Source organism: Caretta caretta, chromosome 4, assembly GCF_965140235.1.
Source record: "Caretta caretta isolate rCarCar2 chromosome 4, rCarCar1.hap1, whole genome shotgun sequence".
Taxonomy (NCBI): domain Eukaryota; kingdom Metazoa; phylum Chordata; order Testudines; family Cheloniidae; genus Caretta; species Caretta caretta.
Genome location: NC_134209.1, coordinates 15,242,061 through 15,256,539, shown reverse-complemented (window position 1 = coordinate 15,256,539; position 14,479 = coordinate 15,242,061). Strand labels below are relative to the sequence as shown.

General features: G+C 46.1%; 1 protein-coding gene across 1 annotated transcript; it reads left to right on the top strand.

The window, feature by feature from the left end:
• Nucleotides 1-1,018: 1,018 nt before the first annotated feature.
• On the top strand, nt 1,019-12,701 carry LOC125635974 (uncharacterized). Its single transcript, XM_048848468.2, has 3 exons — nt 1,019-1,948; nt 2,537-2,975; nt 12,581-12,701. Exons 1-3 carry the CDS (start codon nt 1,366-1,368, stop codon nt 12,699-12,701), a joined length of 1,143 nt encoding a protein of 380 aa, XP_048704425.2. The 5' UTR covers nt 1,019-1,365.
• Nucleotides 12,702-14,479: the final 1,778 nt, after the last annotated feature.

Sequence of the window (14,479 nt, the reverse complement as noted above, 5' to 3'; positions counted from 1 at the left end):
TCCTGTGCTTGCAGGAAGTTGCCTGATAACTGTTCTGCTAGCAATCGAGCCCATAGGGTTTTCTGCTCAGATGGATGTGACTAGGTAGGTGTGGATAAGCTTGCTGGCATGATCCATGTGAGGGACCCTTATCTGTCTCACTACTCCTTGCTAAGTCATAGAATCATAGAATATCTGGGTTGGAAGGGACCTCAGGAGGTCATCTAGTCCAACCCCCTGCTCAAAGCAGGACCAATCCCCAATCTGCCCAAAGCAGATCCCTAAATGGCCCCCTCAAGGATTGAACTCACAACCCTGGGTTTAGCAGGCCAATGCTCAAACCACTGAGCTATCCCTCCCCCCCAATTCCTTTTTGCCATCACAAGATGGTGTGAGGCTTCCACAACACGTGGCATCAAGACCTTTGATGACAGCCACCAAAACTAGAGAGCTCCGACTCCTACTTTGATCTATTTTAACTACTGTCTCCGTGCAGACAATAGTGTCCTTTCAACTCGCTAGGGGCCTCGTGGTCTCTATGGTAACAATGAGAATGGCTTGTGGCACAGTTCATGTAAGTGGGCACTCTCTACTGCTGATCTGCCTGCAATACCACGCAGGCGTATAGCAGACAGGCTCACTTTATAATGGGTCTGTTAATTCCTCCAGGGAGGACCAACAGGCTGGTGATGGGTGTGTTGCATTCAGACACTGGCTGATCTGTATTTCAGTGTAATAGTTTTAAGGTATGAGTCACTTGCAAACAAACACCAGAAGTGACTCACATCCTGCTTCAAAAGCTAACTAACGCCTCCTGAACTCTCAGAAAATCCACATTCTCCCCAGCATGCATGTGTATACATGTGTGCTGATACCTTAGTTCCATCACAAGTTGTAGAACTAAGCAATTGTTCACCTCTGCAGAAGTTCCATAATGGTAGGATGATGATTCCTATCTCTGCATCTTCTCGTTGAGCTCAGATTTTTCAGTGTCCTTGTTTTTGCAGAGCCTTACCTGAGAAAGGGCCAGAGCCCTGGTCTACACTAGGACTTTAGGTCGAATTTAGCAGCGTTAAATTGATTTAAACCTGCACCCGTCCACACAATGAAGCCCTTTATTTCGACTTAAAGGACTCTTAAAATCGATTTCCTTACTCCACCCCTGACAAGTGGATTAGCGCTTAAATCGACGTTGCCGGCTCGAATTTGGGTACTGTGGACACAATTCGATGGTATTGGCCTCCGGGAGCTATCCCAGAGTGCTCCATTCTGACCGCTCTGGACAGCACTCTCAACTCAGATGCACTGGCCAGGTAGACAGGAAAAGAACCGCGAACTTTTGAATCTCATTTCCTGTTTGGCCAGCGTGGCAAGCTGCAGGTGACCATGCAGAGCTCATCAGCACAGGTGACCATGATGGAGTCCCAGAATCGCAAAAGAGCTCCAGCATGGACCGAACGGGAGGTACGGGATCTGATCGCTGTTTGGGGAGAGGAATCCGTGCTATCAGAACTCCGTTCCAGTTTTCGAAATGCCAAAACCTTTCTGAAAATCTCCCAGGGCATGAAGGACAGAGGCCATAACAGGGACCCGAAGCAGTGCCGCGTGAAACTGAAGGAGCTGAGGCAAGCCTACCAGAAAACCAGAGAGGCGAACAGCCGCTCTGGGTCAGAGCCCCAAACATGCCGCTTCTATGATGAGCTGCATGCCATTTTAGGGGGTTCAGCCACCACTACCCCAGCCGTGTTGTTTGACTCCTTCAATGGAGATGGAGGCAATACGGAAGTAGGTTTTGGGGACGAAGAAGATGATGATGATGAGGAGGTTGTAGATAGCTCACAGCAAGCAAGCAGAGAAACCGGTTTTCCCGACAGCCAGGAACTGTTTCTCACCCTAGACCTGGAGCCAGTACCCCCCGAACCCACCCAAGGCTGCCTCCTGGACCCAGCAGGCGGAGAAGGGACCTCTGGTGAGTGTACCTTTTAAAATGCTATACATGGTTTAAAAGCAAGCATGTGAAAGGATTACTTTGCCCTGGCATTTGCGGTTCTCCTAGATGTAGTCCTAAAGCCTTTGCAAAAGGTTTCTGGGGAGGACAGCCTTATTTCGTCCTTCATGGTAGGACACTTTACGACTCCAGGCCAGTAACACGTACTCGGGAATCACTGTAGAACAAAGCATTGCAGTGTATGTTTGCTGGCATTCAACCAAAATCCGTTCTTTATCTCTCTGTGTTATCCTCAGGAGAGTGAGATATAATTCATGGTCACCTGGTTGAAATAGAGTGCTTTTCTTCAGGGGACACTCAGAGGAGCCCATTCCTGCTGGGCTGTTTGCCTGTGGCTAAACAGAAATGTTCCCCGCTGTTAGCCACAGGGAGGGGAGAAGGTTGAGGGGGTAGTCAGGCGGTGGGAGGAGGCAAAATGCGACCTTGTAACGAAAGCACATGTGCTATGTATGTAATGTTAACAGCAAGGTTTACCCTGAAAGAGTGTAGCGACTGTTTTATAAAATGTGTCTTTTTAAATACCGCTGTCCCTTTTTTTTTCTCCACCAGCTGCATGTGTTTCAATGATCACAGGATCTTCTCCTTCCCAGAGGCTAGTGAAGCTTAGAAAGAAAAAAAAACGCACTCGCGATGAAATGTTCTCCGAGCTCATGCTGTCCTCCCACACTGACAGAGCACAGACGAATGCATGGAGGCAAATAATGTCAGAGTGCAGGAAAGCACAAAATGACCGGGAGGAGAGGTGGAGGGCTGAAGAGAGTAAGTGGCGGGCTGAAGACAGGGCTGAAGCTCAAATGTGGCGGCAGCGTGATGAGAGGAGGCAGGATTCAATGCTGAGGCTGCTGCAGGACCAAACCAGTATGCTCCAGTGTATGGTTGAGCTGCAGCAAAGGCAGCTGGAGCACAGACTGCCACTGCTGCCCCTCTGTAACCAACCGCCCTCCTCCCCAAGTTCCATAGTCTCCACACCCAGACGCCCAAGAACACGGTGGGGGGGGCCTCCAGCCAACCAGCCACTCCACCACAGAGGATTGCCCAAAAAAAAGAAGGCTGGCATTCAATAAATTTTAAAGTTGTAAACTTTTAAAGTGCTGTGCTTAAAGTGCTGTGTGGCATTTTCCTTCCCTCCTCCACCACCCCTCCTGGGATACCTTGGTAGTCATCTCCCTATTTGTGTGATGAATGAATAACGAATGCATGACTGTGAAGCAGCAATGACTTTATTGCCTCTGCAAGCAATGATTAAAGGGAGGAGGGGAGGGTGGTTAGCTTACAGGGAAGTAGAGTGAACCAAGGGGCGGGGGGTTTCATCAAGGAGAAACAAACAGAACTTTCACACCGTAGCCTGGCCAGTCATGAAACTGGTTTTCAAAGCTTCTCTGATGCGTACCGCGCCCTCCTGTGCTCTTCTAACCGCCCTGGTGTCTGGCTGCGCGTAACCAGCAGCTAGGCGATTTGCCTCAACCTCCCACCCCGCCATAAACGTCTCCCCCTTACTCTCACAGATATTGTGGAGCACACAGCAAGCAGTAATAACAGTGGGAATATTGGTTTCGCTGAGGTCTAAGCGAGTCAGTAAACTGCGCCAGCGCACCTTTAAACATCCAAATGCACATTCTACCACCATTCTGCACTTGCTCAGCCTGTAGTTGAACAGCTCCTGACTACTGTCCAGGCTGCCTGTGTACGGCTTCATGAGCCATGGCATTAAGGGGTAGGCTGGGTCCCCAAGGATACATATAGGCATTTCAACATCCCCAACAGTTATTTTCTGGTCTGGGAATAAAGTCCCTTCCTGCAGCTTTTGAAACAGACCAGAGTTCCTGAAGATGTGAGCATCATGCACCTTTCCCGGCCATCCCACGTTGATGTTGGTGAAACGTCCCTTGTGATCCACCAGAGCTTGCAGCACTATCGAAAAGTACCCCTTGTGGTTTATGTACTCGGCGGCTTGGTGCTCCGGTGCCAAGATAGGGATATGGGTTCCATCTATAGCCCCACCACAGTTAGGGAATCCCATTGCAGCAAAGCCATCCACTATGACCTGCACATTTCCCAGGGTCACTACCCTTGATATCAGCAGATCTTTGATTGCGTGGGCTACTTGCATCACAGCAGCCCCCACAGTAGATTTGCCCACTCCAAATTGATTCCCAACTGACCGGTAGCTGTCTGGCGTTGCAAGCTTCCACAGGGCTATCGCCACTCGCTTCTCAACTGTGAGGGCTGCTCTCATCTTGGTATTCATGCGCTTCAGGGCAGGGGAAAGCAAGTCACAAAGTTCCATGAAAGTGCCCCTACGCATGCGAAAGTTTCGCAGCCACTGGGAATCGTCCCAGACCTGCAACACTATGCGGTCCCACCAGTCTGTGCTTGTTTCCCGAGCCCAGAATCGGCGTTCCACAGCATGAACCTGCCCCATTAGCACCATGATGCATGCATTGTCAGGGCCCATGCTTTCAGAGAAATCTGTGTCCATGTCCTGATCACTCACGGGACCGCGCTGACGTCGCCTCCTCGCCCGGTATCGCGTTGCCATGTTCTGGTGCTGCATATACTGCTGGATAATGCGTGTGGTGGTTAATGTGCTCCTAATTGCCAAAGTGAGCTGAGCGGGCTCCATGCTTGCCGTGGTATGGCGTCTGCACAGGTAACTCAGGAAAAAAGGCGCGAAATGATTGTCTGCCCTTGCTTTCACGGGGGGAGGGAGGGAACGGGGGGCTGACAATGTGTACCCAGAACCACCCGCGACAATGTTTTAGCCCCATCAGGCATTGGGATCTCAACCCAGAATTCCAATGGGCAGCGGAGACTGCGGGAACTGTGGGATAGCTACCCACAGTGCAACGCTCCAGAAGTCGACGCTTGCCTCGGTACTGTGGAAGCGCTCCGCCGAGTTAATGCACTTAATGCACTTAGAGCATTTTCTGTGGGGACACACACACTCGAATATATAAAACCGATTTCTAAAAAACCGACTTCTATAAATTCGACCTAATTTCGTAGTATAGACATATCCAGAGATAATAACTCTCTGGCACTTGTCCAGACGAGACAAAAGTAGGAAAGAGCATCCTCAGTGAAGAAAGCAGTGTCTGCCCCTTCTGTCGAAGGGGTTGTGCCCATTGTTTTGCTCAATGCTTTTCACTCTCAGGGTCTTGCTGGATCCATCATTGCATTGGGTGGCCCAGACCACATTAGTGACTTTATGCCATGTTCAGGTTACCTAGATCTTCCTTCCTAGTACACATTGTGTGACACTTATTTGTGCCGTCCTCACTTCCAGGCTGGACAATTGCAATGTCTCTACTTAAGATTACCCTTGAGGACCACTCAGAGGTGTCAATTAAAAATAATGCCTAGATGTTACATAGCACTTATCAGTAGATCTCAAAGTGCTTTACAAAGGAGGTTAATATAGTTATCCTGTTTTACAGATGAGGAAACTGAGACACGGGGAGGTGAAGTGACTTGTCCAAGGTCACTCATCAAGTTAGCGGCAGAGCTAGGAGCTGAACCCAGTTTCCTGAGTCCCAGTTCTGTACCCTAATCATTAAAGCTCACTGGGCCTCCAGTTATTGCTAAATGAGGCTGCCCTCCTTTAAGGACAACATGAACACCTTGCACCTGTGCTCTGCACTGGCTCCTGATTTGCTTCTGAACCCAACCCCAGGTGCTGGTTTTTATTTCAGAACCCCACTGCCTTGGGAGGGTTTGGTTATCTTAGAGCCCTCTGCTGCACAGTAGCACTTGCAATCAGCTGCAGTGCTTGGGCTGTTTGACCTCAGAGTTGAACTCCAGCATGGGGGTGTCAAGTCATTCTTCCTGGTGTGACAGGGTCAGGCCAGATGGCTACAAAAGAGGGGTCGAAGGTAGATACATTAGTTCCAGGTTAAGGAAGTCCCTTTTCCCTGGGTAAAATAACAGGGACTATTCCAGAACACTCAGGAACTTTCTAGAACTAATTAAGGCAGGCAGGCTAATTAGGACACCTGTAGCCAATTGGGAAGCTGCTAGAATTAATTAAGGCTAATCAGGACACCTGGTTTAAAAAGGCTGTCACTCCAGTTAGTGAGGTTTGTGTAAGGAGCTTGGAATGAGAGGATGTGCTGTTGGAGGACTGAGGAGTACAAGCGTTAACAAACATCAGGAGGAAGGTCCTGTAGTGAGGACAAAGAAGGTGTTGGGAGGAGGCCCTGGGGACGTAGCCCAGGGAGCTGTAGCTCTCGCACAGCTGTTCCAGAAGGCACTCTACACAGCTGCAGTCCACAGGGTCCTGGGCTGGAACCTGGGGTACAGGGCAGGCCTGGGTTCCCCCCAAACCTCCCAACTCCTGATCCAACACAGTAGGTTCCACCGGAGGGGAAGATCTCTAGGCTGTTCCCTGACCCACATGATGGATCAGCAGAAACTGCGGGGATTGTTCTTACTCTTTTTTTCTCCATGCTGGCCAGTGATGAGGTTATCTGACTGAACGGCAGATTTGAGCCATGAAAATGGCCAAACTGAAGGCTACTGTGAATCTCTGAAGTGAGCAAAATCTGCCAATAAGCACAGGACCCACCAAGGTAGAGGAGGAACATTATCACACTGGGAAGACCCTGGCTCCTGGTCTGCTGGAGACCAAGTCTGGAGCTCTCCAAGGTGCACGATCGATCCATTCAGTCTTGCTTTTTGTGTATTTGAGTAATGTGTTTGAAATGACAGTGAGTAAGAGGTGATAATGGAAAGGAACAGTCTGGGTTTGTGGCAATAGAGACTGATTGTTTTCATTTTGGTTTATAAGTTAAGATACTGTCACAATGGGCATGCTATAAATTATGAAATCAGTTTATCTTGTAGTGATCATTGATATGGGATGTCTTCTTTTGTAGGGCTTGATGTATAGTATTAATACATCTGAGGTTTGTAGAGGGTTCATGTCTGTGTATGATAGATTGTGCGGTGGGCATGAGTGTTGTAGATGGTTTAAAGATACATGTGTCATTGACTGGAGGACTAAGCCAAGTCCATAAATGAGGTGTACTGAAGATTCCACTGGGGAAACTGAGGCAGAGCAGCCTCAGTGCCACACCATAAAGGGGCATAGTGGTTGTAGATGGCTTAAAAGTACACACATTGTTGTACCCAAATACTCCTTTAAGGAGTCTGCTTTTGTGATTTTCATAGCTCATTTTAAGGTCCCATGGTTTCTGTTGTACCGTAGCTGACTTTTCCTGTTTGGGTGCCTTGTGAATCCCATTAGTTTCACAAAGGAGCTCATGGTTAGCAGGTACATGCATCCCTTTGGTTTCCTCCAATATGTTTGGTAAACTGTAGTTTGTGAGAATCCTGTGACATGCTGGTCACATCCCGAGCTTCCCTTTTTCAGTACTCATCTCTGACAATTGCAATGATTAAAAGTGATGAGCAGCAGATGTGTCTGCTCTAGAAATGAGGCCCTTTGTGCATAATGACATTTGCCTCTTCTGTGAATAGTATGCACAATCCGGGTGCTCAGCAGGAGCAAATATCAGCCTTCGTAGTCTCAACTGCAATCCCAGGTTGGCTCCTTATGACACTTTCCCTCCAGCTGGCAACCTTTAGAATAGAGATTAATGTGACCCTATGAAAGAGTTGAAACTTTTGTCATCCTCAGAATCCAAGATAGTACACTAGTCATGGACTGAGCATCATGAATCTGATTATCAGATGAGGCTTCCCCTAGGCTGTCAGCATCATATGCTGCTGCTGGGAAATCATGTTTGCCTTGTTTTCAGGGGATGCTGTCAAATGTGGCTTCAAGCCAGTGCATTTTGCAAGCTGCCAAGAGCACTGGTAAGGTAGGGGCTTGTTAATCACAGAATGGAATTGCTATATGGGGGGTTATTGGCTCTTTGATTGACCCCATGGTTGCGCTACTGTACTTTGCATTATCCAAGGAATTGACCATACTCAGCGTTATTCGCTGAGTGTGTCTTTTATCCGACATTGCTGGTACCCAGACCTGGTGGGCAGATTGAATTTGTCAAGTCATTTGATCTGTTATGCCAGTGGTTACAACTTGAGTATATTTCTTAGTATGTAAAACAGTGGCATGTCCAAATTTTTGTAGTATGTTTGACGTATCTTTCTCGACTTGGGGTCTGCCTCTTTGCAATATCTAGGGCTAATGCTTCCGTTGTAAATTATAGATAAACCTTTTGACAACTGGAAACTGAAGATGAGATGTCAGCTAAGCCCATCAGAGAACTTAACCTGTAACATCTGATTGATGTGTCTGGCATGTTAAGCCCAGATCTAACCCTCCTATGATCAAACAAATAAATTTTGCAGAAATTTTCATTTTGTTTGAAATGTTCTATTTTTTTTTTATAAAATTAAATAAAATGAAAGCTTAAGTGCTTTCCTGTGGTGGGGTCATAGAGAAATGCTTACAACTGCCCTTCTCCTAGTCTGCCCTGCCCTTTCCCCACTTAAACAGTTATTATCAAATACAAAGCCTGTTAAAGGAAGTACTATGAGCCAAATCCAAAAACCTTTGAGATTAGTGGGAACCTTTCCATTGACTTCATTGGGCTTTAGATCAGGCCCTGTTAGAACCAGTGAAATAATTCAATCTGCATATAGTGAATTTGGAGTTGGCAAATTGCTATTAGGAAAGCTTTTGTGTATGTATATGTTGAATGGCTGTGTAGAGGGCTGACTGTAATAGTAATTGTCTGGAAGGACACATCCTGGTTCCAATTAATTTAAATAACTAAATAAATGATAAAGGTTGTTAACTTTACAGTTAATAACTTTGATTGGGTTGTTAACTTTGATGATCCTAGAAGTGCAGTAGGCATAAAGAAGGTCTTATATTAAAGTGAACCATAGATACAGTACAGGGAACAAAATTCTCATAGAAGTTTAACATTAGGAAAAATTAACAGGCCATTCCAGGCCAATGGGGACTGGAATGGCTGTTCTAGGCAATGGGGGCTGTGGGAAGCGGCGGCCAGCACATCCCTCGGCCCACGCCACTTCACACAGCCCCCATTGGCCTGAAACGGTGAACCACAGCCAGTGGGAGCTGCAGTCGGCCGAACCTGCGGACACTGCAGGTAAACAAACCGGCCCGGCCCGCCAGCGGATTTCTCTGACGGGCCGCATGCCAAAGGTTGCCAATCCCTGCTTTACTGTTTCTTCTTAAATAGCCCCACTGGTTTCAAGGGTGCTACTCATGGTAAGTGTCAGAATCTATCCCCTAGTGATCAGTTTTGATTAATAGTGTTAAACTGATTTCTGATTAATCGGTTTGAATAGCTTGTGTTAATTTCATGGATCCAGTTCTGCAATTACCATCTCCTAACTATCATACTTTACATTTCTTTTCTGTTCTGTACTTTTCATACTTATAATTCAGAAAGAGCTGTCCTATTGTATTGAGGCAAATTCAGTGCATTTATATAGGAGCTGTGATTAAATAATGATTATGAGTCTGATGAAATATTCAGTATTGTTCTGTATGCCATGACTATGCTACAGGGCTCCCGCATAGGGTAAAGGGTGAGCACAGAGGTTAAATAACCTGCCCACTGTCTGGGAATAGAACCATAATTTCTTGACACCAAACCTGGGCCCCAATTCAGAAGAGTTCTTAAACAGGTGCTTAACTTTAAGCATGTGCTTGAGCCCCACTGAATCAATGTTAAGCACATGATTAAGTGCTTTTCTAAATAGGGATTAATATGAGCACATGATTAAAATTAAGCATATGCTTAAATTCACTTACTGAATTAGACTCTTTGTAAGCAATCTCCTAGGCCTGTGTTTCTCAGCTTTTCCTGCTTGGCAACCCCTTACTGAAGCTAAAAGTTTTCACCACCCCCTTACGCTTACAATAAATATATATCAGTGTTAAGCCTATACAATCTATTTGTGTGTGTGTCTCAAGAAGCTGACATAGAATACTTGATCATGAAGGGTCAGGCTGTGTCAGGGGAGGGAGCAAGTTTTTCTTTGATTTAGATTGTAATGCAATTTTCAACACCTCTTATTGCCTTTCATGGGCCCTTCCCCAAGGGTTTGTGACCCATCAACTGAGAAACACTGTCCTAGATCCCAGCTGTCCCATTGAACATCAGACTCATTGAATCTTTCCTGAAAGTAGTTTTGATCACTATCTTTGTAACATGCAGTTTATTGCCTTGCATGGAACAATTTATTTTCCTTTCTCCAAAAGTTTAGCATTTTGCCAGTTAGGGCCTGACCCAATGCCCACTGAAGGCCATAGACACACTCCTGTCACTTTCAATGGCCTTTGGACTGAGTCCATGTTGTGAGAGCCAGCCTATGATATGGGAGGTTCCTGAGGCAGGATCCCATGATTCTGTCACCAGAGAACAGAAGTGAGTATCTCTGACAGAAAGCAGAAAAAATATAACGCTGAGATTTATCTCTTTAGTACAGATGAACTGGATGATCCGGATTTCAAATGATATTTAGCTTCCCCTGGCCTCGCTGCAGGAATCAGCATGAAATGCCTTCCTCCTTATACTCATCCTGTGTGACAAACCCACTTTACTCCTCAAACTCTCAACAGCTCTTCTTGGCAGGGAATCTTTCATCGGCCTCTTCTCTGCTTCCAGTTGCAGGCCATTGCCTTTGAGTTAGTTTGCTTAATTCATTGTAGCTAACCTCCTACGCACATTGGAGTGAATATTTTGTTTTATTTTATTGTGATAAACTCCTGTTTACTGCCTCATCTAATTAGCGTAGGGCCAGGGGAGACATGAGTTAATATTTATTGAGTGTTAATTTTGCTCTGTTGCTGGGTGGTGTCACATTAAATACCATCTGAGGAAGTATTTTATTATTATTATTGTTGTTTGCATGATAACACTTAGAGGACCCAATCAGAAATCAGCACCCCATTGTACACATAGATGTGAACCAGTCTTAGCAGTAGAACTGGGGGAACTATTCGTAATTAGAACCAGTCAACATTCATTGGTCAAAACATTTTTTTCCCAATAAAAATGGCTTTTCGACCAAAACATTTTTTTGGTGCAGAAAATATTCATTTTGTCAAAATAGAGATCAGAAAGTTGGGGGGGGGGGGTTAGCCATAATTTGCAGTTTTCAAAAACGAATTTGATACTTTTTTATCCCCAAAATGGAATATTTTTTAGGTTTGGGTTTCAGTTTTCACATTCAAAGACTGAGCTCATTTCATGGGAAATTTTAAAGAAAATAATTTTCCTCCTGAAATGTCCCAGAAAAAACAATTGGCATTCTTAAATCAACTCTAATCAGAATTAAAAACTTATTTGATGTCAAACTCTGCTCCCCCTTCTTCCATCTTGCCATCTCCTCAGTCTCCTGATCCTCCCCTCATACCTCCAGCATCTTTTCAACTGTTCTCCTCCACAATCTGCCGTTTTTCTTGTTCATTACTTCTCCCTAGCCTCCTCCATTCTCTCCTCTCACCTGCTCATCTAACAAATTTCAGAAATGGCCACTACTCCACTTTCACTTCCAGCCAAAGTTTTGTGACTGATTCAAGTAATCGCATTTGTTGACCAAAGAGATTTCAACCAATACAAAAGCTTAGGCTGAGCGAATATTCTTGAACACTCATGGGGATTGCAAGCAGGTGTGTGTTTCATAGGTCAATAAAATCTCTCTCTGGATATTATTGCAAATGAGCTAAATAAAATCTTGTTAACCCCTAGTTTTTGAAATCATGAGATCAGCTTTAAAAATCAAGAGGTTTTTTTTAAAATGATCAATATGGGTTTCTTTTTTTCATGCTTTTTTAGTTTCTGAGCTTTTATGGTTCACTCAAGTCATGTTTTCTCTGCAGCCATATGGGAGAGAAACTTTATTTTTAAAAAACGAACCTACTAATCACAGGACTCCTGGAGCTGGGGCTTCAAGAAACACTTCAACTATTGAGACATACAGTAAAGGCACGACAGTTGGCAACACTGTGCTTGTCCCTCTGAATCAATTCTAGAATTTCAGGAGTGACCAAAATACATAAGTAGCCAGCTATGAAGGAAGGCCATAAAGCCACAAATTAAAAGATTCCAGATCATTTCTCAGTAGTCCTTAGCAGCACTGACCTTTATGTTAACATAGATCAATGTCAAGTATTTAATCACATTTCTGTCACAAAGAGAATCTTGTCCTTTTCCAGTGCTTGGAATGTCAGAGCAACCAATTTCAGATCTTACCTATTTATCCAAAGCTTCTCAGAAATAAAAAGGCAAACTTCAGATCACCTATTTACAAACATGGGAGTTGAAATCTTTCCAATAATCACTCAAAAAGCAACTACTAATTATTTCCCCCATCATCAATTTCTGACCATTAGCAAGAGTCAATTGCAGTTTTACAGTTTCACCTATAGGTGGTGCAAGCAATTTCAACATTAGTTGCACTCACTGGAAAAGATCTTTCAAAATATATCCCATTGTCATGGCATGCCTTCATGTTCTCCCTCTGTTTATCTTTCATTATCACCAGTAAAGTCCCTGCATACACTCTCACCTCTTTTTATGAAATGAATTGATAAAATCTGTAATCAGCATTTACTTCTTTTTGACTTTCCAACCAAATTTTCAGATATTCGTGTCACTTAGACGAGGGCCCAGTTAAGGCTATGCAAGCTTTACAGGGATCAGCTCATAAAGAAGTCCCTAAGGAATACAATGATCTCATGGTTTCTTCTGGACTTAAACTCTAGGACTGTGCCTCTATGAAAACAAGCCCTGCAGGGGTTGACAAACGCACCACCTTCTTACTGTAGTGAAGCGATGACTCACCGGTGCGGCGCCTCCTGCTGGTTCTCCTGGGAATTAATTCTTTTCCAGCATACAGAGCACCCTCTGCAGGCCAGTGTCTCGCCTGCCGCTGGCCCCCGTGTCCCTCCCGGACCCCGGTGCCCTTTACCTCAGGGTTCTGCGCTCTGCAGTACCCCCTTACTCTGAGTTTCCCCTCCCAGGGGAACCTCCAACCCTCTAAACCCTACCTTGCCTCAGTGGTTACTGCTAGTCATCATCCAGCTCCCGCTCACTAGGGCAGACTGCAATCTGTAAACCACTCATCACTGGCAAGGGGGTTTGGACCAGCTGCCTCTGCCAAACCCCGGACTGCACCTTTGCAGCACCAGTAGGCCTTGCACAAGGCCTACAGCCAGGGGAGTTACCAGGCTGGAGCTCCCCAGCTCCTCTTGCCTTTCCTCAGCACTACTCTACCTCAGGTACCTTTCTCTCCCAGGCAGCCAGGTCCTTCTCTCTCCAGAGCTAGAGAGAGACTGACTCAGCTCTTGGCTCACAGCCCTTTTACAGGGCCAGCTGTGGCTAGGTTAGGGGAAGGGCAGTTAGGTTGCATGCTCCCTCTTCTCAACACAGCACCTCCGCCATCCCCTCTACAGCAAGTGTGCATGGGTTAGACGGCACGTGGATAAGGGGAGGAGCTGGAAAGCAGCAGATTTGCAGAAGACACAGCTAATTGTCACATAAGTAAATGCAACAGTTTTCTGCAAACACTGCACCTGCTTTCATGGCTACTGAAGGTCCCATGTGAAAGGCAGTGGTGCAATTATGTTATGCAAAGGGGCTGGACTCAGAGCAGGGGAGTGGGTGCATACACATTCCCTACACAGTATGTAGCCCAGATCTGCAGAAGCTTTTGGTATGCCAGCCCTCAATGGTCTTGGATGGGCTAGTTAGTGGTTGGGCAAAGCTGGAGAATCCCCTGTTTTGTGGGTTTTCCTGTCCTCCCCCTACAGCAGGGCTGGAGGTCTGCAAGGGTTAGTTTCAGCCACTGCAGCCTGGTTAGAAACGTTGCATCCCCTCCTTTTCCCAGGTTGGTTGGGCTTAGCACTGGACCAGACCCTAACTCCCCTCTCTCCCACCCCGGGCCCTTGTGGTGCAAGCCAGGGAATCATATTTAGACAAATCCAGTGGAAGCAAAGCACAAGAACAATTTGTGTTGCCAGCTCAGTGTGTTGCAGAGCTGGAGACAGGTGTCTGCTATGGTTTTGGTGGGCTTTGGCCCTTAGTTTGCTTTAGATTTCTGGCCTATTCTGCCAGTGCAGGCCTGGGGGCCCTTCTGCATCACCCCCATTCCAACAGTGTCTCCTCCTGACCTACTAATCATTAAGGGTGCATTTGCCCCGTCTGTGGGCTTTTAGGTAGCCCCGTGCTTTGACCTTACCCAGACTGCTGAAAACCAGGGGAAACCTACCTCCCTGCCCTGGATGTGACACTGTTTTAAAACTCCCCAACATCCTGTCTCCCCATTTCCTGGACATGTCTGATCAGCCCTTAGGGCATGATAAAACTGTGAGGATATGTCTACACTAGAAACACAACTGCAGCAGCATAAACACTTACCACAGTGATGGAAGGAGTCCTTCCATCACTGTGGTAAATCCACCTCTCTGAGGGGCGGCAGCTGGGTCAACAGAAGAATTCTTCCATTGACCTAGCCCCCTGTACACTAAGGGTTAGTTGGCTT